Below are 18,465 nucleotides of genomic sequence, written 5' to 3' on the forward strand. Positions count from 1 at the left end.
AGACAAAAGGGAAAAAGACCAAAATTAAGAGCCATTCCCTCCTTCACTTTTCAAACAAATTTTTACAGCTCTTCTGAAGTACAACTGAAACTTCACTATGGTTCATTAAACTGTAGTTTTGGTGGATGGATTTTAAGAAACAGGTTTACCTCTATTTTGGCTAAAAGGCCATCTGTGTTCAAGGATAATCTATTCCTAGAAAGATTAATCCTATTAGTGTACAGAAATCCATTTCATGCAGGACTAAAGAAACTCTCCTGCAGATTGGACTCTGTGTCTGACTGCAAAGGCTAAAATGAAAGCAAACCAGACATTTAGACTGACAGAAACAACGTGTACCAAATTTATCTCGCCAAGTGGCATGACATGAACTGTGCCTCTAGGAAAGCATATTCTCATAACAAGTCAGATGAACTTCCAATTGACTTGTTCAGTGAACTTCTACCAAACAGTCCCAAACAGCTCAAAGAAAAAAAGTGTCCTGTTCCTGCAGCTGGTGACTTCCACTTAAAATCACTTTTTTAGAGTTTTTTGAAGTTTCTCCATGATGTAACCATGAGAAAAGTTGTTTCTTCATTGGTGCAAAATCACCAAGAAGAACAGTGATTTTTGATATTCAAGCAGCAGAGCACATCCCAGATGCTTCATGCTCAGTCCTAAACCAAGTTAAGGACTATGCAATTACTGACATTTCAAAATATTCATTTCTTCCACACTAAACATGAATAGTAGGACTCGTCTCTCATTACAAAGGTCTAAAAATTAGACATGCAAGTTTGAGCTAGTCACCCAAAATTCCCTTTAGTTGTTGGCAAGAAACAGGCAGAGTTAATTTTTTGGCCTGCTTCACTCCATAAAGAGGGAACCCAAAGACACTAGTCCAGACTCAAGCTTCTAAAAATCAGATGCACGAGTTGGGGAGAAAAACCCTATTCAAAAGTTACTTTGAAGATTTTCAAACCCCAAGATTTATTAATAAAATATGAATAGTTGTTTTGGTTATATTTAACAACAACAAAAATTGGGTTGAAGTTAAAAAAAAAAATCAGTAACAGCACTACTGTACAGATATCTATGTCCTAAGAGTTATCACTTCTTATCAGCCTTTTCCTGCATAAAAGTCGTCTCTTACAGCTTTGACACAAAGTTGAGCGGTAAACAACCAAAGGAAGAAAGCTCTCCAAGAATCACAAGTAGTGTAATGGAACTCACAAGTATTAAAAAGTTATCACACTAATCACTACTTCTTCCTTTTAAAGTGAACAAATCATTTACAGAAATGGGAGGGCAGGGAAATATTTCACTTCACCTTTCATGTGACTGAAAAGAAAAACCACAAGGAAAAAGACAATTTTTAAAAGGACTTGAGCAACAGCCAGTTGTAAGGTAAATAAATCTGTTTTGTTTCCTTCTTGGTAGCAAGAGCAGCATAGTATTTGCATAATCAAAATTTGGGTTTTTATTAAAGTATATGCTAGATGTTACAGAAAAGATTAATGCTGACATTTCAGTTACAGCTCTTCCCCTCAGCTATGCAGAACAAGGGTGCGGGGGAGTACAAGTCCATCACACACAGAGCACAGACTACTCAAACTGAACTCATCTTTAATTTCACAACCTGAGGAAGGCCTACAGCTGAGAGAATCAGCTCCAATTTGCTTTCTGATTGCAGAGCATGTTTTTTTCCACAAGGACTGGGGGAAGTTTTCCCTAATTTTATGAAGGATTTAAAACTTTTCTTATATTTAGTAACAGCATTTTAGTTTGGGGGGAGGTGACAGGCACAAAAAGAAGATACAAGAGCTAGAAGTCTTTACACTTAATAGAAGATATGGGGCATGGTCTCACAGGCCTCCTTGTGCCAGATTATTATCTTGAGCACACCAAGAGCTGGGGGTCCCACTTCCTCTCCATCCTCCCCTTTCCGCCCCACTTGCATGCTCTCCCTCTTCCTCCAGCTATCTGACTGCAAGGTGAGGGAAGTCAACCCTCGAGCACACACAGACTGATATGTTTTACCATACTACAAGACAACTGCCAGAGACGACTTGAGGCAAACAGCAGGAGCAGGCCAGAGCTCTTCACTTGACTTGAGCATTTACACCCACTTTAGTACATCAGTCCCAGAGGAGACATCCAAACGCTTCCTTCTGCTGCTCTGCGCAGCCCACACTCTGACCTGCTATGCATTAATCTACTTCATTCTTGATAGACATTAGCATCCAAAGGAACACAGCCTCAAACTAGTCCAGTTTGGGGAAAAAATATCAGAATTGTTTTCAAGCAGGGAAATGAACATTAGAACTTTATACTCCTAGATAAACCCCAAAACTATGACCATCTTGTGGTTGTGTGCAGATCTGCTGGCTACAACCAAACTAGGTGTAGGAGCATGGGACCAGGGAGAAGGCCTTGCAGTAAATTCAGATTAAATCCCAATAGCATTTTTTTTAGATGATCTCTCAGTGCTGTGAGATGACAGTGTTACACTGCTGTGAAACAAAAACAATAGCTTTCCTTTCTTGTTGATTTATCCCTGTGCAGCAACCATGAGAAGACCATTGGCTTGTTTCTTGCTCTTCACAGGTCTGCAGTATTTCTACCTCTCATTTAATAATACAAACATAGACAGAAAGCCACATTAGCCTCAGTTTATAAAACAGACACCTGTTTTGGTACCTGGAATCACAATTGTCGATGCTATTTCTGGAGCAAAGAGATTTAAATGTGCAGTCCTGAAAATTAATGCTTTTGTACCAGTCTTGTGCTTTTTATATTTAGGGTACTTCAAAAGTCGGCCACCTACAAGTCAACCTTCTGCATCTTGCCATCTCGTCCTTTCTGTTCTTACCTTCATATCCAGGTGCTTCCCACACCCTGACACAGCACCCAGTAAATTACACAGGTATTTTTTATAACGAACATCCTATACTGCACTTACAGTCACTTCTTTGCTACTGCTACCTCTGCAACTTGAGTAGCTTCTGCTCTGAGTATCTTCCAGGCAGGTATTTTATTTTTTTTAACTAGTAAAGAGTAGAACAAAAATTTGCCTCGACTGCCAACTACAAGCATTCGAAAACTCCACTGCAAACCTCCAGAATAACGAGGTTAGGTCATCAATTGCAACTTGTAAAAATAATATACTTAAAGGGTATTTTAAAATTGTTGTAAGTGGATATTTAGGACTCATCTTCAAGCTTTTCCCTGCAACACCTGGAACTAGAAATTGTTTTGGAGGTTTGGGGTTTTTGGGGGTTTTTTTGTTTTGTTTTTTAAGTTAAGGTCAAGTTTGCTATCAGAGACACTGAGCCTCACACCACCACCAGCACTAAGTAACAGTTCAATAGCTTGCAGCAATCAAGAAAGCAAACAGGGTTAGGATTTCCCACAAAAGAACAATAATGCCACTGTATAAATCCGAGAAACCCGCATAAATTCCAGTCCCCTTCATCTCCAAAAGGTGGTATCAGAATTGGAGAAATCGCAGAAGAGAATGGCAACAAGGAAGATCACAGGTATGAAATAGCTACCACACATAGTATAAAACAAGGTGGATTAGAGCTCCTTAGTTTGGACAGAGATGCTTATGAGCAAGACAGCACAAATCTGCAAAATCGTGAGCAAGGTAAATGACATGAAAAAGGAGCAACCAGATTTTTTTTGTGAATTTTTTTTGTGAATTTTTTTCCCCATCCAGTGTGACTAACTACAAACATGCAGCGTATGACTCAGGAACTCCCCAAACCACAGATAACTGGCGACTAGAAAAAACATTCTGAGGAAGTATCACTACACACTTTACTCCTCCAGTTCCTCCTTTAGCTGTTCTGGTAGACAGAACACCAGGTGAGGTAGCCATTCAGATATGAACTGATATGGCTTCTCCTACAGAGAGCCAGAAGAGCTGACACAGCTGTTCCCCTTGCTCTTGCACAGTTAAATGCTCTAAACTCACGTGAAAATTCCCAACCTTCACTAATAGTTTAACCCCATTCAGAGAAGCTTATTAGTGCTTTGATAGTAAAATATTCACTGTCTCCAGTGAAGTGGCAGTGGCTATTTTTCAAATTACCTTTCTGAACCCATCAAACTAAACTAAGATCCTGCAACTACTATCCAATCCACACAGTCAGATCCTTGCACCAGCAGTCATGCAGTGCGGTGCAGGCTCAGGGGACTGACTGATAAATATCAGACCCTGGCTTTCATGGCACCTACAACTCCTCCTCATGAAATGCGAGAGTGGAAGTGTGAATATTAGCTGCATGTGCATGCAAGAGGACTTGCAGACACAGACATACTTACTCTGAAATTCAATGGCCCAGCCTAAGGGGGGCTTACTGCAAGGAAGCTATGTCAGCTTACACCCCAGCCTTTCTGTAACCAGCACGTAGCCTTTGCGTTAGGAGGACAGCCACATTTGTATCCTGCCAACATAATTTATCCTACTAAACTTTACTATAATAGGGCATGAACAACAAAGCTCAGTAGGAATGCATGCCCTTCTAAATGTGTACATAAACTAAGCCATGAAAATTTCCATCAAAATTTAGAGACCTGCATTCTTTAAGCTCTTATTTTTTTATGTTTAGAGTAAGAAGCCTGCTGTCTTCTACATTTCACTTAAAAAAAAACCAAACCCCAAAAAACTATGTTCAAAGAGCAAATATATAAAACAAAATCAGCAACAAAGCCCATCAGTTAAGGATCAGCAAGTTAAAAAAATTGGTGAAAGGACAGTTTAGATTTATTTAGCTGAAACACTTTTGCTGCTATTACTAATCAGATTTTTCTTTAAAGATTAGACCATTTCTCTACAGTCTACCTGCACTTTTTAACCTGATTATATCCCATTAAAAACATTCCCATATTGAAAATAAGTTCCAAGCATACACAAAAATTGTTTGGAGCTTCTAGGCATGTAAAAGAAACAGGACACGTTGGTTCTTACACAAGTTTTAAATTGAATTCGAAATAAAGTCTTTCGTTGGCCTTGTCCTCCTGCCCCTCTCCCTGAAAAAAAAGAAAGCGTGGTGGTGGTTCTCTTGGTTTTAAACTGCAGCATTGTCCGGGGTGATAACTTTACAGCTAGACCCGTTAGGACTAAATACAACACAATTGCCTGAAAATTTTGGAAACTGCAGACATGAGAAGTAAACAGCAGCAAGATTCCACGTTTTACTTTAGTTTACTGTTAAAAACAACTACAGTGATGGGAAAACAACACAGGCAGAAAAACTGAATGTCAGACAACAATTCACACTGAAACAGTCCTCAGCTAAAGCCCACTATAAAATACAGTCAACAGGTGCATTGAGTTTATTAAACACAAAGTTTCCATTCACCTTAAGTACTTTGCTCCTTCCATCCGTCATACATTTACATCGTTTCTTCCTTTCTGAAGGGAAATCTATCACCCTGGAGTCTGAGGTCCTTTTTTTTTTTTCCTCCACTAAAATCCTCCAACCCATTTTTCTTTACCCCTTCCCTCATTTGCTCCTTGTTAGTTTTCTTTCTGCAGTTTTCCAATCAATGCAGTAGCTCTTCCAAAACTTTATTTCCTCCATAATTCACAAATAGATCTTTATCTTCTTCCATTATTCCCCCCAAAATATTTTTATTTCACAGTATAACCTGTGTGAAAAGCCACCTACTGTCATGATATGATCCTTTGTGCCATTGTCTAGTATTGGAAAAGAAACTGCTTGCAAATCTCTCTTGCAGCATTTATACCCCAACTGAATACAGTTTGATTCTTCTCCAGGCTGGCTTTGGAAAGTCATCTTAGTAGCTCCCTCTATGAATAGAGGGAGTATTCATAGTGAGAGCTCTACTGTTTGTAGTTCTGAGCAGGATGTGAGCCTGAAGATTTCTGGCTAGTCTTCATATTCATAGGAACATGAAAGTTTATGCTCCAAAATGCCTTAGTAAGGCGTGTAGTCCCAAAAGCCCACAGTGCTGCTGCTGCTGCTGCAGGGAGAGGCGGAGGAGAAACTCAGCATAAACCAAAAAGTGTTCTGATGGTTATGCAACTTGAATAAAAATCCATAAAGCCCCAGCTTTAACTACCTGGCTTTTTCAAGTGGAAAAAGACGACAACTGCACCTGCTATTCTAACAAAACAACCTCAGCATTGTGCTTGTCAGGAGCACAGCCCAACCTCTCGACTCATTAATTGGGCAATTCCGCCAACATCAGCTTCTCTACAAAAAACTCTGCTGCAGCAGGTTGAGAAGTTTCAGGACAAACATCAGTTACATCAAACTTCTACTTGCTTGTCCTCCCCTACTGCCTCTTTTAAACACCCAGTGGGCCAGTCTGAGGTCTGGTTGCCCTAATACCCTGTCACCAATTTTGGCCACCAATCAATGTTCGCAGACAGCACATATGAAACTGGATTAGTAGAGGAGGGGTATTTCTCCTCCTTTACTTCAATTCTTTCAGGGATTTACATTTAGTGTTCAGGATTTCATGCATCAAGTGGATATCCCCACCCTTCAGTTTGTCAAATTCCTTTTTAAACTAGTTCATACTTCTGGCCTCAGCACCACCCTCCACTAACAAGTGCCACAATTCAGTAATACGCTGTTTTAAACCTGCAGCATGGCAAATTTCATTCAGTGTCCTTGGTTCTCATGTTACAAGAAACAAACGACAATTGCTCCCCATTCACACTCTCTACACCATCTATAATTCATATAGGTCTATCAGCAGCTTTTTCTCAGCAGCCTTTTTCCTTGAGCTGAAATCCTAGCATACTTCACCTGCCTCATACAGACACTGTATCACATCTTCAAGCATCCCTGCTGCTCTTCCAGTATCCTATTGGGAAAGAAGTAAGGAGAAACAGACCCAAAGGCAGGTCTCATGGTACAAAGTTATCACTTAGGAGAAACATAATAATGTTTTCTAGCTTGTTCTCTGTTCCTTCCCAAATAATTTCTAATCTTCTTTAATGCTTTTGATCACACGATGAACCTGGAAAGATCTGTGCTGTTAAAGAGTTTATGGCTAATCTAATTTACACGTTAATTCAGCTCTTAAACCACTACTACAGAAACTAAGCTTTCCATTACATAAGTCAATCTCTGACATTTAAGGACATAGGACAGATAAACACAGATAAACAGTGTATCAAAACAATAACCTGTTTTGATTGCTTCAACCAGCTTGTCATTCTTCTCTCCTTCAAGCAGCCTGTGGTAATATCCAGGGTTTTGTTCCATGTTGGCTTGGGCCCCACTCACAATCATCCAGATCAATGCACGGTGTTCATTGGGGATGCCTTTCCTGATATATCTCTTCACTGCAAAACAAGAAGTTTGGTGGTTTGTTGTCTGGGGTTTTTTTGTTTGGTTTTTTTTGGTTGGTTGGGTTTTTAAATAAATAAAAAAAATCCAGCTGATTTTTCTTCTGGAAATGAGCAACAGAAAGTTGAGACTTCACAAGAAAACTCTTGACTAGACATTATTATGCTTTCTCTCCTATGCTACCATTTAGGATAAGCATTTCCTTCTCAGCTACATAGTATATTTTAGACTCACTCCTAAGTTCTTGCCACTCAGACTCCCCACACAGATCTCCAGACTGAGGTTTTCCTCCCTTCTCTATTCCCCCATTAGGATTTTGAATTCTTTCCTCTACCCACCTTTCCAGATAGAGATACGAACAGTAAAGTTTCCCCTTGATCTTTGTCTTTTTTTCATTCAGACGAGCACTGACTTTTTCTTTCCCTATGTTACCAATGGCCTCCGACATGATAGCCCTTTCCATTTGCTTGGTTATGCTCTAGCATAAATGGCTATTTTAACATCACCCTAGGATTTCAGCTTAGCACCTAACCACTGAAAACACAGCAGAAACTGATAAATATGAAATCTGTGGCTACTATCTAAATGAGCTTCTGGAAGAACTGGAGGTGTGAGTAAGCAGCAGATGATTTTTTCCTAGAATAACTGGGGAAGTCTTTTCAAATCTAAAGTAGCTCTTATCTCCTGCATCATATTCATCATCAGGGTGTGCTTTGGGTTTTTTTTTTTAAGCAGATGATTCAGTGTAAATAACTAGGATGCAAGATTGCAGGAAGAAGCATCAGGCTAATGACAGCCAAAGCAGCTTCCTCCTAGGAATGGTATGAAAAATATTAATAAGGAGCCAATGCTGCTCATTGGTTCATAATCTTAAATCAGCATTACCCCTTCTGACCCAAAAAGACAGTCAAATGATTGAGATCCTTCTGCTTTTTCCAGGGAGCCGAAACTGACAAAGGAAACACATTTCTTACCAAATGAATGAGACTGTGTCAATTAGAGTATCAATTTCTCCTCCCTAAACTCCATACCACTCAAATGAGAGTGGGTATTTTTATTCCCCACCCACCACGACCCCCAATACCATTACTTAATCTGGTTTTATCCAGTCACAATGATCTGTACCAGAGTGAAACAAGGTTTTACAACAACTCAGCCAGCCACTTTCTAAATACATTGCACCTACCTGGAGCTGCCTATCCTTTAGGAGCCAAAGCTGCTTTCCCAGTGTCCACAAAGAGATCTGTGCATCTCTTACGGGCATTTCACCCACCTACAGTCTGGTACTTTCTCTCAAAGAAACACTCCTACCCTCAACATTTGCAATAAACACCTGGTCGTCAGGGTACAGTTTCTGTTTAGCTTTTCAATGAGTATTTATACTATGGGTTACAGTCTCTACTGTTCTAGCTGCAAAGTAACTTTAACTACAACCTTCTTTTAGACAGACTGGAAATAATTTACTTGTTCCCATGGTTATTTAATAATCCCCACTTCATCTTTTTTACAAGATTTTGAACTCTAATGCTCAAGAAATCCTATAGATGGACATAGCAAATGCAGGAATGAGTACGAGGAACCAGTCCCATTTAGGTCAACAAGAAGAAATGTTCGGATGAGACTGCAAGTGTCTCTAGAAGCAAATTTACTGGCTAAATTACTAGATTATCATATTCTAACACATAATTCTAACGGTATTTTTTTATCGAAAACCTGTCAATTCTGAAAGCATAGACACCATCCATATCCAACAATACACGTTAAATTCAAGAGATGCAGGGACAAGCCTTTGACACTGGCACAAGGGGAAAGCAGCCCTGCAGCACAGCATACACTCATTATTCCTTAGTGTCCTCGTTCTCATGGTGATAGACAGCCAGAGGCTTGTATTGCCCCAGGTGACTACCCACCCCTGCTCCCCGACTCCCTGAGGAATGGAAAAGCGCTTTACATGGTGCTTTTCTTCCTCACACTGTTATCATACTTGCCAGGATCTGCAAACTGGCATACAGAAGCAGCGAAGTAGTTTTGAAAACAAGAACAGTTGCAATTTATTATGTTTTATATATACTTATATTATTTATATATGTCATATTCTATACATAAAATTGTATTGTTTTATACAAATATGTATTTATTTTGTTTTCTGTAGGCCCTCTTCCACCTTACCCTCAGGAGGTAAAAGGCCCACAACAACAGTCCACACCACAGAATATCCTCCCACTGTAACATGTAAGAAGCTTTCACAGATGAAGCCGGATTGTGCATGTGTCTCCAGTCACACATCCGACTCCCAATTCTAAACCAAGGGCTTGATCTCTGAAGTAGCACTGCTGAATACCACCAAGCCCTGAGCATCCACGTGCAGAATCACTCCCAGGATAACAACCACAGTGCACAGAACTCAGTCTAAGCTTTAAAAGGTGTTATAAAGAAGTATCTTTATGTGAAATTTTTGCCTATGTTCATTAACAAAATATGAAACGTCCATTTTTAAGCAAACAAAAGCAGTCTTAATAATTCCATGACCTCTGACACCCAGTGCCAGTTTCTGCAGGTTTAGAGTCACACTTTATTAATATGTTTTTCTTGTTACAATTAGTATGTTTTCTTGTTACTACCTTACATGATAGGGTAGTATTCTAGAACTGCTGATAAATGCCCCAAGTAACTTCAAGAGAAAAATATGCAGAAAATAACATTTTCCAATACTGTGCACTACTTACAGTAACAAGACTTAAAAATAAGTAAATCACTTTAAACCTGCCTGTCCTTGTTTAATGGTAGGACATGAAAATTTTGGAGGTTTTTCCTTCTAGATGATGTTATATTTACCTTTTCCCCCCATTAGCATAGTCTACGGTGTAGAGAGAAACAAAGTTTATGTAGGAAAACCCCATTTAAAAACTAAAATGATCTCGTCTAAAATATTAGAAGAGTGTGATTTTGAGAAGCATCTCACTTTTCAGTTACTTTTTCAGTTACTAACAATTACTGTTGAATGCTGAGGAAACTAACTTGGACCCTAGAGGAAAAATTCTACAAAAGAGCTGAAAACAGCATACAACAAGGAACTGAAAGTTTTATTTTACGAATATACCACAGATACAAAGCAGATCTGTGCTGTAAATGTTCAAGTTACAGTCAAACATGAAAACTGACTAAGATGGGTTGGAAGCCCTGAGCTGGAACAGAAGTGCTCCTGCTATCATCACTGTTTATAGTACCATCACTTTCACTGTATTTTATCAGCCTCAAAGACTAGAAAGCACCTTCTGCTACTGGTCAGTTTTGACGAATCCACTTACGGCCAAATTATTTTACATAGCATGCTTTTAGTCAGAATTAAGCTACTTTGGGCAATTATGTCAGACAGTTGCCCACCTGTAAACAAGCCAGAGCAGAAAGCTGTCTTTTGGTCCCATAAAGGTAGCAGCTGAATGGAGAAGAGCAAAAATTAAGAGGATCTCAGTAGTCAGAGAGAGAGAGAGAGAGAGAGAGAGGAGGCAAGTGACCAAACACTGACTGAATATTCACATGTGCAGAGGAAACAGTTAAGATAACAAGGGTAGAGGGGGAAACAAAATACCAGAAAATAACAAAAAGGAAGAGACTGGAGAATGTGCAAAAGGAACTGTCAGTCAATATTCCCAAGGTCCGCCCTGCCGGAAGACTGTAATCCAGAACAACAGGATACACTGCTTAATTACAGCTGTTAGAATGTAGTCTAATTATTTTTCTTTACAGTAGAACAGAATTATATACATACATACCACCCTGGATTGGAGGCAGACACAGTAGCATGTGAACACGCCACATTTCCAAACTGGAAAATTAACACAAGTCATCACTTCTTCCTGTTCACCCAGACAGGAATTATGAGCTTCTCTATGTGTAAAGACAAATGGGTGTGGAGCTACTGAGATACCACACGTACAATGCCTCTCTCACATCTACTCACAGCAGGATGCATTTTGAAAAGGCCCCAGTAGAACTCCAAATAAAGATATGGATTCACAGATACAGCTACTGCATTTGGGGCAGGGGGAAACGGCAAATCAAATATTCTTCTTAATTCTAGCTTATGGCCAACTTGCAGCAGCGGGGAAGTTAATCAGAACCAGCAGCTCCTGAACAAAGCTTCAGAGCAATGAACTCAGGTCCTGGAGGAGGGAAACACAGTGCACCACAAGGCAGACCTTCTGCTCTCTGCCGGCCTGCAAGGAAATCACTGCAGGATCATCTTGCAGGATAAAGCACACGCCTAAAAAACTGCTTACATAATTCTAAGTGCACATGCCACAGACTTCAATCTTCATACTGATACAAGAAGGGAATTATTTAAAAATCAGTAATTGTACAGGTTAACCAGTTCCCTTCCTCTTCCGAGATATCAGTTGAGGATAATATGGGAGGCTTATTGTTAACAATGTAGAATGTACACTCAAAACTACATTTCCTCAACATTATTTATTCCAGTCACTCTCCTTAGAGCTACATATTACATATATGCATGAGAATGCACAGTCTACAAATTCAAGTATCTTTAGCAAAAAGTTAGTAACATCAAAGATGACGTACCAGCCCACAAGGGCTTGCTACAGTCAAGAGCCATTGCCTGTGTCCATTCAGTGCATTTGTGGTATCCCATTTTGCACAATAAGTAGTAGTATGTTGGAGACGATTAAAGCCACATTAATGGTTACTGCCATTACGTGGCTAGTGGGGCAGCATGACCATCAGTACTGAAGCCTGGTGGATAAGTTGAGAGATTTGGTCAAAGTTTTGGCTCTGAAATAAGACCAAAGGCATTCACACTGTTTGTATCACAATAGCATTCTGTGTCCACAATGCTGGAACAGGGAACACAAGGGAAGAGAAATGTAACAAACTCACAGAAATTGCTAAAAGCTGCCACTGTCACAGTTCACACATTTTTAGAGAAGAAGGAGATGAATCAAAACCTGAGATTATTTTTCCACAACAACTAGAAGACTAAGTTCTGCAGAATCTCAAAATCCTCACTAATTCAAAATACCGCACAGTTATTGCTATATTCAAACTTGACACCCTAAACAAAAGCTTCTTTACATTTGGAAGACAGAGAGTAGAAGTAGCTACTTGCTGGTTAGCAGCATATGATCTAGCCGCAATAGCTCAAACCTAAATTTTCTGGGATTCCTCAGCCTTAAAATGGACATCCATACACTAAATACACTGTTATACTTAAAATGTCTCACTAGTTACCACCTCATTCTTGGTGCCAAGAAAAAAAAACGACCCCAAAACAACAAAACCACCAGAATTAGCAGTCAACATCTGCACCTGAAGCACAGCTCTAAACATTCAGCTGTTACAGTCAGTGCTTGATCAACTTTTGCTTAGTTTTACTCACTTTAACATACTTACAAAGAACTCTGCCCCACTCCAAAAGACTCCCAAGAGAAAGCAAGATGGATAGCATTATTAAGAGCAAAGAGGAAAATTTAGATGCTTATATGAAATAATAAGCCAGAGAAAGAGTGGGAGGAACCCCCCACCCACCCTTCAGTTTCACAGGATTCCCTGCTACCTTCTGACTCCATTTATTTCTCCTCATCTCTCTTGCAAGATAAAACATTACTAGAGGTTTTCTGGCTTTTTGAAGTGACCATTAACAGTTCCATCAGCATTTTATCCAATGTTTTATCAGCTCCTGCACTGATTTTACTTTCTTCATAAGGCATATAGCATCAGTTCTTAGTACACACCTTTTTAGCTGTGAGGTGAACATCACTTTACAAAATGAGGATAAGAAGAGCTAGAAAATCTCAACAATCTAAAAAACTGTCAAAGAGTCAGCAACTGAGAGCCCTGGGGTTCAATACAGTGTTTTCTATATAATCTCATATCTTTTTAAAGAGAGCACAGAGCAGACTACAATACAACAAACAGCTGTGAAACGGCATCTTGAAGTGCCAGTGGCCGTAATCTCTGTATTATGGATGTAGTAAAATATTATAGCATATGCTTCGTACTCCTTCGTAAGCTTTAAATCAAATCAATGATCCCCCTAACAACAGCATACTTGCTTATGTATTATTACTGTTTATACTACTGTTTTTCATTTGAAGACAAAAATAGTATTTAACATTCTAAAACACAAACCGATTTAATACGATAGATATTGGTTCCAACATAATGCACTTTTACCTACAAACAGGCGTACAGCTTACCTTTTAAACTCTTCTGTATACTGTTATTCCCCTTTAGGAGCTTGGACCATTTTATTGCTCTTCTAGTGAGTACCACTAGATATCTGGAAAAGAAGGCTTCATAGGATGCATAATCAAAGTCTTCTGGCCTTTCAAACCCATATGGATCAACCCTACAAAATAAAAAAGAATTCTTGTACAAATGTTTCTACATACCTGCAGCTGAAAAAAAAATATGTGCAAGTATGCTTTAAATAACTTCCAGTTGCTATTTCTAAAAGCAGCTCAAAACTCCCTCCAACAAAAACCTACTTTACACAGACTGTTACACTCCATCGAGCATATCAAAGCTGTGTAAGTAAATGAATTTAAACATGCACTGTTCAGTCAGTTTTACAGACTTCACTACTTTCAGAAGTAAGGAGTTTTTAGAGCACAGGGTCCATTGTGTGCAAAACTGACCCAAATTACGATCACACAGAAGTCTGGGAGGTATTTTTCTCCACAATACAGACAAACAGTTGAAAAGTATGAAGGTATAGCACAATAGCTCAAATATGGCCTGAACTCACTTTCCACACAGTTCTGCACAGAAAAATAACAACAAAAAGTGTAGCAAGTTCCAAAGATGATTTTTAAAAGGGGTAATTTCTGAAATTATCTTCGTGAAAGTATACAGCTTGGAAAAAACCACAAATCTTTGTGTCAATCTACCCTCTTTGTATGTAGTACCAAAAATGCTTATTTTATTATCTTTAACAGTTTTTCAGTGTCGCAGCACGACACTGATGGAGTTTCAGAACTGGAAGTCCAATTCTGTTTTAGCTTGATATATCAAGTCACCTTGCTAAACTAGATTTACAGCAACTTCCCAGGACGCTTTATACCCACCAATTAACAACCTGAGTACATAACACTCATAGGCTTCGTAGAAGTTAAAAAGGCAGAGGGGTCTGTCTACGCAGAAAAGTTTGCAAGACAGACATGGAGGCCTGACTTCCAAAACCACTGCCCACTTCATTCATGGAGAAGGAATTTGCCCATGGAGCGGAACCGGCACAGCCTTGGGTAAACTCCAGCTCACGGGATTGTCACGGGTAGTAAAAGCATGAATCAGAAGAGGAACATTTTCATACTCAGACCTCCAATTGGTATTACCTAATTGGCTGTTAGAAGAGTCACCTTTGTACCCACGTACTCCCCAAACCTGACACAAAACCCACAGGTGTAAAAAAACCACCGAAACCCCCAACACCAGTTTCTCTGAAGGCACAGAACGTGAAAACCCGCACACAAAAAAATCCTAACACCTCCACGAATGCACATCTCATATTTATGCCAGCGACTGCCCAGGCGGCAAGCACAGAATAATTTCACTCTCAACTCCATTCCTGAGGTAAAAAGGGAAAATAAAGAGCCAGGAAGTACGGTTTTAAGGAAGTTACCTTCCCTAACCTGCCTCCAGGTTGCCATTGCTCCTCGCTGCCCTCACCGTTCGCCGGTTTGTACCGAGGGTTTCCCCCGGGGAGAAGGCCTCTCCCCCCCGCCGGCCCCCCGACCCAAACCCCCAGGGCTCTGAGAGGAATATCTCGCTCTCCCCCCATCAACCGGCTCCAAATTCACCCTCCGCCACGGCTCCCCTCAGCCCTTCGTGTTTCTGGGCAAAAAAAAAAAAAACCCCAAACGCCCTGCTTGGGCGCTGAGAGTCACCGCTCCCGCCTCGCTCCCTCCCTCAGCCAGCGTGCCGCAGATTCACAAGAAAGCGGTAAAAGCGGTATTTTTAAAACGTGACACACACACACTCCCCCCACACACACACACCCCCTCCGCCCCGGCAGAGCCCGGGTGGGAGCGGCCACGGCCGGTCCCGGCGGGACGGACACGGACACACACCCCCCCCCCACCCCGGACTCTCCCCTCAGAGCCGTCCCGCCACTCGAGCCCGGCGACCCGCAGCAGCCCTACCTGTACGCCCAGTCCCGCCCGTCCTCTCGCTTCTCCATCGGCCTCTCTCCCCCCCCCTCCTCCTCCTCCTCCTTCCCGCCTCCCCCGGCGGGGAACGGTCTCTCCTCAGGCTGAAGAACGCGGCGGCCCCATAGGGGAACGGCTCCCAAGTTGGACTCCTTCTCCTTTGCCGCCCTCTCAGGGGCGGGGGCGGCCGCCGGGTCCCGCCTCTCATGGCAGGGAACGGGGACGGGACGGGGGGTCGGTCCCGGTCCCCTCGAGCGGGGAAGAGATGTTGGTCGGACTCTGGTGGTGGTTTAGATTCGTCTACTTCGCTTTTCTGTCACGTCTTGGGGGAAAAAATTAAAAAAAAAATAAAATCCGAGTGTTTTAGCGCGAGGGGAGTGTCTCGCTGACATGGAGGGAGAGCGGCTGCAGGTACGGCCCTTCAAACCGAAGGAATTTCCCCACAAGCAACGAGAAGGGGTGGTTGTGTCAGTATTTCGGTTTGCTTGGTTGCACTGGGCTTCCCCCCCCCCCCCCCCCGAATCCTCACGCTCTTCCACTTAATTTCCCCGGAATAAAGTCAATGCTTTATTACATGGAAACATCACCAACTTCAGCTTCTGCCCGCTTACCTTTCCACCATAAGCTAACGATCATTCAAATATTATTTAATAATAAATGGCAGGTTGTCAAAAACATGGAGTAATACTACCCAAAATCACATCCAAAAAAAAAAGGTTTCCCCATTTCCAGCTCTAACACTAGCACGCTTCCCTTCACCTTCGGAGATGTCAAACAAACCCCAAACCCACACGGACTCTGCCCTACCTGGCTGCCAGCAGCTTAAATTCATAACACGCTGCGTAACAGAAGGGAGAGAGCGAAATTATATCCCTGCTTGTCCTTTCTGAATCAAGTTCTGACTTTGCACCCAGCAAAGCGCTTGGAAAATTACAGCTACTGCCGGAGAAACATTATCGCGTTCAGCCAGCGAGTTTAAGAGCTGCTGAAGACAACAGATGGGATTTCACAAGGGAGAGCAACAGTTGTTCCCTCCCAGCACACTCCTGGAGAAAGCTACCTCCTCTCCGAGGGATCAAAGGCAATCACCCACGCAGAAATGTGGAAGTAGTTCGGCTCCAACGGCGGGGAAAAAATACAGAGATTTGTACTTGGTCTAACTGCCGTCACAGAGCCCTAGAAGTTCACGACTGTTCAGCAAAACATAATATTTTAATTTTTTTTTTTTTTTTTTTTTTTTTTGTGGGAAAATTCTGTGCTTCAGCAGGCGTAGGGCTTTTCCTGCAGGAGAGCGGTCCCACTCAAATTACTGTGCGGCGTCACGAACACGCTCGGGTACTGGCAGGACTGGAACCTGATTACAAACCAGCCCGTGCCAAGCCTCTGCTTTGACATCCCGCCAGCGTTGCCTTGGCAGAGCGTAGGATGTTTGCATGCTCTGCGAACAGCTCTGCCCCACTGACTTGGTCAAAGTCGCACAGAAAATCCTTGGCAGAGCTGTGAATAGAGGGAGGCGACGGTGTCCCACGGAAGGGAAGAAGGAAGCCTCAGTTAGCCTGAATACCCCTTTCACCCCCAAATCCTGAAGCCACAGGCTTGTTCGGTAACAGGGTGATACTTCACCTGACAAAGTCAGGCTCTTCGGTGCATGTTCCTTTTAAAATGGACCCGTCAAAAGTTCCCTGCAAGCAGCAGATTGTTTCTGTGATTAATTAAGGGTACATCTGCAGTGCATCAAGGGTAGCCTTGTCTATACCACAGTGCATTTTTACTGTCAGCAAGCCTTAAATGTTATATATGGTTTCTGTTGCTCTAATACAAGCATAACAACTGCGTGGTTCACTCAGATCTATGCCCGTTTCACACAAAGGCTCCTATCGAGAAACTTCACATAACTCCTGTTAAAGAAGCAACATAGAATGCTAATCGATTAATAAAAATAATTCCTAAATTTCAGTGCAATAATTGCATCCCCATATTATGGCTGATAAATGAATCAGCCTGCTACTGTCTGGCAATAGATAATACCTTGGTTGTCCTTCACAGGGTATCAATGCTGCTCTCTTCTGGGCAGATTATATCATGCTGCTTTTAAAGGCATTCAAAGAAACTAGTGCATAAACCCTCGAATCTGAGAACTGCATGTGATGTGCTTGGTGGTGTGATCGGCAGAAAAGGACACTATTTACTTTTGATTCTTTACTTCTGAAGGAGTTGGTGGCAGTGGCAGAGTGCAGGAGGGCAGACTTTGGTGACGTTCAGACCAGTGAAGCTCACAGCCTTCCTACCTACCCCCTGGCACAAAGGAAATGTACCTTACCTAACTTTTCCCCCCCTTTTGCATCTGAACCTTATCCCTGTAGTTTTTACATTATGGTGAACGTGTTTGGTAGGAAGTCCTATCCCGCTGCTGCCGGAGTAAGTCCTTAAAATAGTGACTTCCCTTTAAGGGTAGGTATTTAGATGTGTTCCCTGCAAAGGCAGATGAAGACAGCAGACAAGTGTTTCACAGGCTAGGGCATTCAAAGTTTTGCTTGTCCTGTACCCTGTATTTTAGCAAGCAAGGCTTCCCTGCTTGTGTTTGCAGAGCGGTTGTTGTTCAAGAACAATACCAGCAAAATTTTCAGCCTTATTGGGAATTAGTCTGGGGTGGCTTTCTGCTTCCCAAAGCTGTGAAATGTGTGCTACGCCACGTATGCTTGATGTATCAGCAGTGCTGAAACGTGGTCCAGCTCCTCACATACCACCCCAAGGCCGTTGTTACTTCTAGGACAAAACTGGGGAAGGAGCACCAGAGAAAGCCTTTGATAATATTTGTGCCTGCAAGTATTTCCTTGGCTGCCTGTGGGGGCCTTAAGGATTCTTTACCCACCCAAGAATGGAAGAAATATCTTTATTATTTTGTGTATCATAAACGTGTCTGTTTTCTTGCCTGAGGTTCTCTTTGCTGGCTGCAGGAATGTCAAAGAAAAGAAATTGTTAGGGGG

At 41.6% G+C, this 18,465-nt stretch overlaps 1 protein-coding gene across 3 annotated transcripts in view; it reads right to left on the bottom strand.

Moving 5' to 3' along the window:
• GRTP1 (growth hormone regulated TBC protein 1) overlaps window positions 1–16,528 on the bottom strand; it is a 39,417-nt gene extending 22,889 nt beyond the window's left edge. Inside the window, exons 1-3 of one of the 3 annotated variants that reach the window (XM_075057370.1) lie at window positions 16,286–16,528; window positions 13,529–13,680; window positions 7,151–7,309 (exon numbers count right to left, since the gene is read on the bottom strand). In XM_075057370.1, coding sequence (XP_074913471.1) covers window positions 7,151–7,256 — 106 coding nt within the window. In that variant the 5' untranslated portion in view covers window positions 7,257–7,309; window positions 13,529–13,680; window positions 16,286–16,528. Of the gene's footprint in view, window positions 1–7,150; window positions 7,310–13,528; window positions 13,681–14,952; window positions 15,347–15,472; window positions 15,950–16,285 lie in introns of those variants that run through there. The other 2 variants (XM_075057369.1, XM_075057371.1) reach the window with 2 other exon arrangements.
• Between the last annotated feature and the right edge of the window lie 1,937 nt (window positions 16,529–18,465).

The sequence above is a fragment of the Buteo buteo genome, chromosome 25 (genome assembly GCF_964188355.1).
Source record: "Buteo buteo chromosome 25, bButBut1.hap1.1, whole genome shotgun sequence".
NCBI classification, from domain to species: Eukaryota; Metazoa; Chordata; class Aves; order Accipitriformes; family Accipitridae; genus Buteo; species Buteo buteo.